General features: G+C 39.0%; 1 protein-coding gene across 1 annotated transcript in view; it reads left to right on the top strand.

Annotated features, from left to right (window-relative positions):
- The first annotated feature begins 556 nt into the window (after positions 1-556).
- The window catches only part of CYYR1 (cysteine/tyrosine-rich 1), an 86,600-nt gene continuing 85,116 nt past the window's right edge, over positions 557-2,040 (top strand). The window contains exon 1 of the mRNA XM_006758778.2: positions 557-639. Within this exon, the coding sequence (XP_006758841.1) occupies positions 557-639 (83 nt within the window). The remainder of the gene's footprint in view (positions 640-2,040) is intronic.

The following is a 2,040-nucleotide window of genomic DNA, read 5'->3' as shown; positions in this document are numbered from 1 at the left end:
TTAATAACATATATCTTTAAATTAATGTCACTCTTTTCATTTTACTTCTTTAACATGGCTATGGGAAACCTGAAATATGTATGTGGCTCATGTAATATTTTCATTGGACAGCAATTTCCTAGATGAATGGTTCTCAAATTTAAATATACATCAGAATTTCCTGGAAGTCATATTAAATTAATACAGTGTCTTAATTGATAATAACAGAAGGTGATCAAGGAAGAAATCTGAAGAAGTGACCTTTTAGGTGGACTCAAAGGTTAAGATTTGGGGAGAGTCTGCTGCAGAGAGAGGGGATAGCACAAGCTAGGGTTCTGAGGCAAGAAAACGACTGGTGCTTCTGAGAAGCGTCAAGAGGCTCTGTGGCCAGATCATGCAAAGTAGGAAAGAACAAGTGATGAGAAATCAGAAAGACAGATGGGAACCAAACTGTGCATGGCACTGTAGGTTTTGGTAAGGAGTCTGAATGTTATTCAAAATGAAAAGGACCTCCATTAAAAAATTCAAGCAGTGGGATGGGGGATCTGATATTACTTCTAAAAAATTAATCAGGCTAATGCCTGGAAGATGGATTGACTATGAGAAAGTGGAAATGGACAGAACTATAAGAAGACAATTGCAGCAACAAATAAAGGCTAAGTAAAATATGCTGAAATGACCTACTGGAATTGTAAGCAGCTACTGACTGTAAAGATTATGGAGATGGTACAAATAATGCAAATGTTTAGGATACAATGTTGATTGAACAAAAGTCAGTATATAAAATTGAGCAGACATTACACTTCAACTATGTGAAGTTATGTATGCATACAAAGAATAAATGAGAATATACACCATCTACCTCAAAAAAGAAAAGAAAATACTGAAAGTATGGATGATAGGTTTCCTTTGCCAAAGTGTAAATTCAGCTAATATTACTTTAGAACAACATAAATTGGGAACTTCTGTTTAGTTCATTGAAATATTTATTTTGCCTATCCTCTTGTGAAATATTTTTGTCAGCTCATTTACTCATTTTTAATAGATCTTACATATTCATTTTTTTGGTAATCTTTAGATTCAGTGTGGTTTGAAAAAAATCATATTGGTATTTTTGCTGAGTTCAGTTTGATTCCCAGGTTTAGAGATTAATTGAGGGAAAATTGATATCTTCATATTGTTGAATTTTCCAGTCAAGAGAAGTATTCTGTTCACTTATGTTTTTTATTCCTTCGTACATATGACTGAGAACTTTCCAACTGACTTTTCACTTCATAAAAGAATGCTATTGAATTTTTAGTCATTCAACTCTAGTTTACGGTATTAGTAGGCCTTTATAGTTTATTCTCTTTGATTTTCCATGTATAGAAGCATATACCATCAGCAAGTGATAATTTTCCTTCTAACTTTTATAATTCCATTTTCTTTCTCTTGCCTAATCCCATAGGCCACTAACTCCATAGCATTGTCAAACAATAGTGACCATGGTGTGCATTTTTGTTTTTCGTTTTTCCTAATTATATGGGAAGTGCTTTGGATGTTTAACAAATAAACCATCTTTTTTAACAGCTTTCAGGGGAGCTACCATCTACTGGATGTGTACTTTGCAGTTCTCCTGCATTTTCATCACTACCTTTTTTGTCCAATGCCTTCCACCTTGAAAATGCCTTTCATTTCTTTAAAGACAAAAAACAAAACAAAATACGATTCTTCATCTCTTATCCATGGCTTCAAAAGGAAGAAAAAAAAATGGAGTGGAGGTCAGGGCGAAAAGGAGCTTGCCAGACTCCATGGCAACAGCCAGAGCCCAGGGGTAGAGGACCTTCCTTCAGGAGAGGGCCCTGCCCCCGGGGTCACCGCAGAAGGAAGAACTGGGGCGTGGGGAGGAGTCGGGCCACCTCCTCCCGGGAGCACTGCCGGCTCCAGCTGCCCGCCCCCCGTCCCCTCCATCCCCTCCATCCCCTTCCCGTTCCGGCCTCTGCCGTCGCTCCCAGCCGCTCCCGTCTGTCCGTCTGTCTGTCCGGCTGGCCGGGCGCGCGACCTCCGGCCACCGGCTTGGAT

The sequence above is a fragment of the Myotis davidii genome, unplaced genomic scaffold (assembly GCF_000327345.1).
Source record: "Myotis davidii unplaced genomic scaffold, ASM32734v1 scaffold175, whole genome shotgun sequence".
Taxonomy (NCBI): domain Eukaryota; kingdom Metazoa; phylum Chordata; class Mammalia; order Chiroptera; family Vespertilionidae; genus Myotis; species Myotis davidii.
Note: the sequence above shows the minus strand (reverse complement) of the source record. Positions and strands in the feature narration are given on the sequence as shown.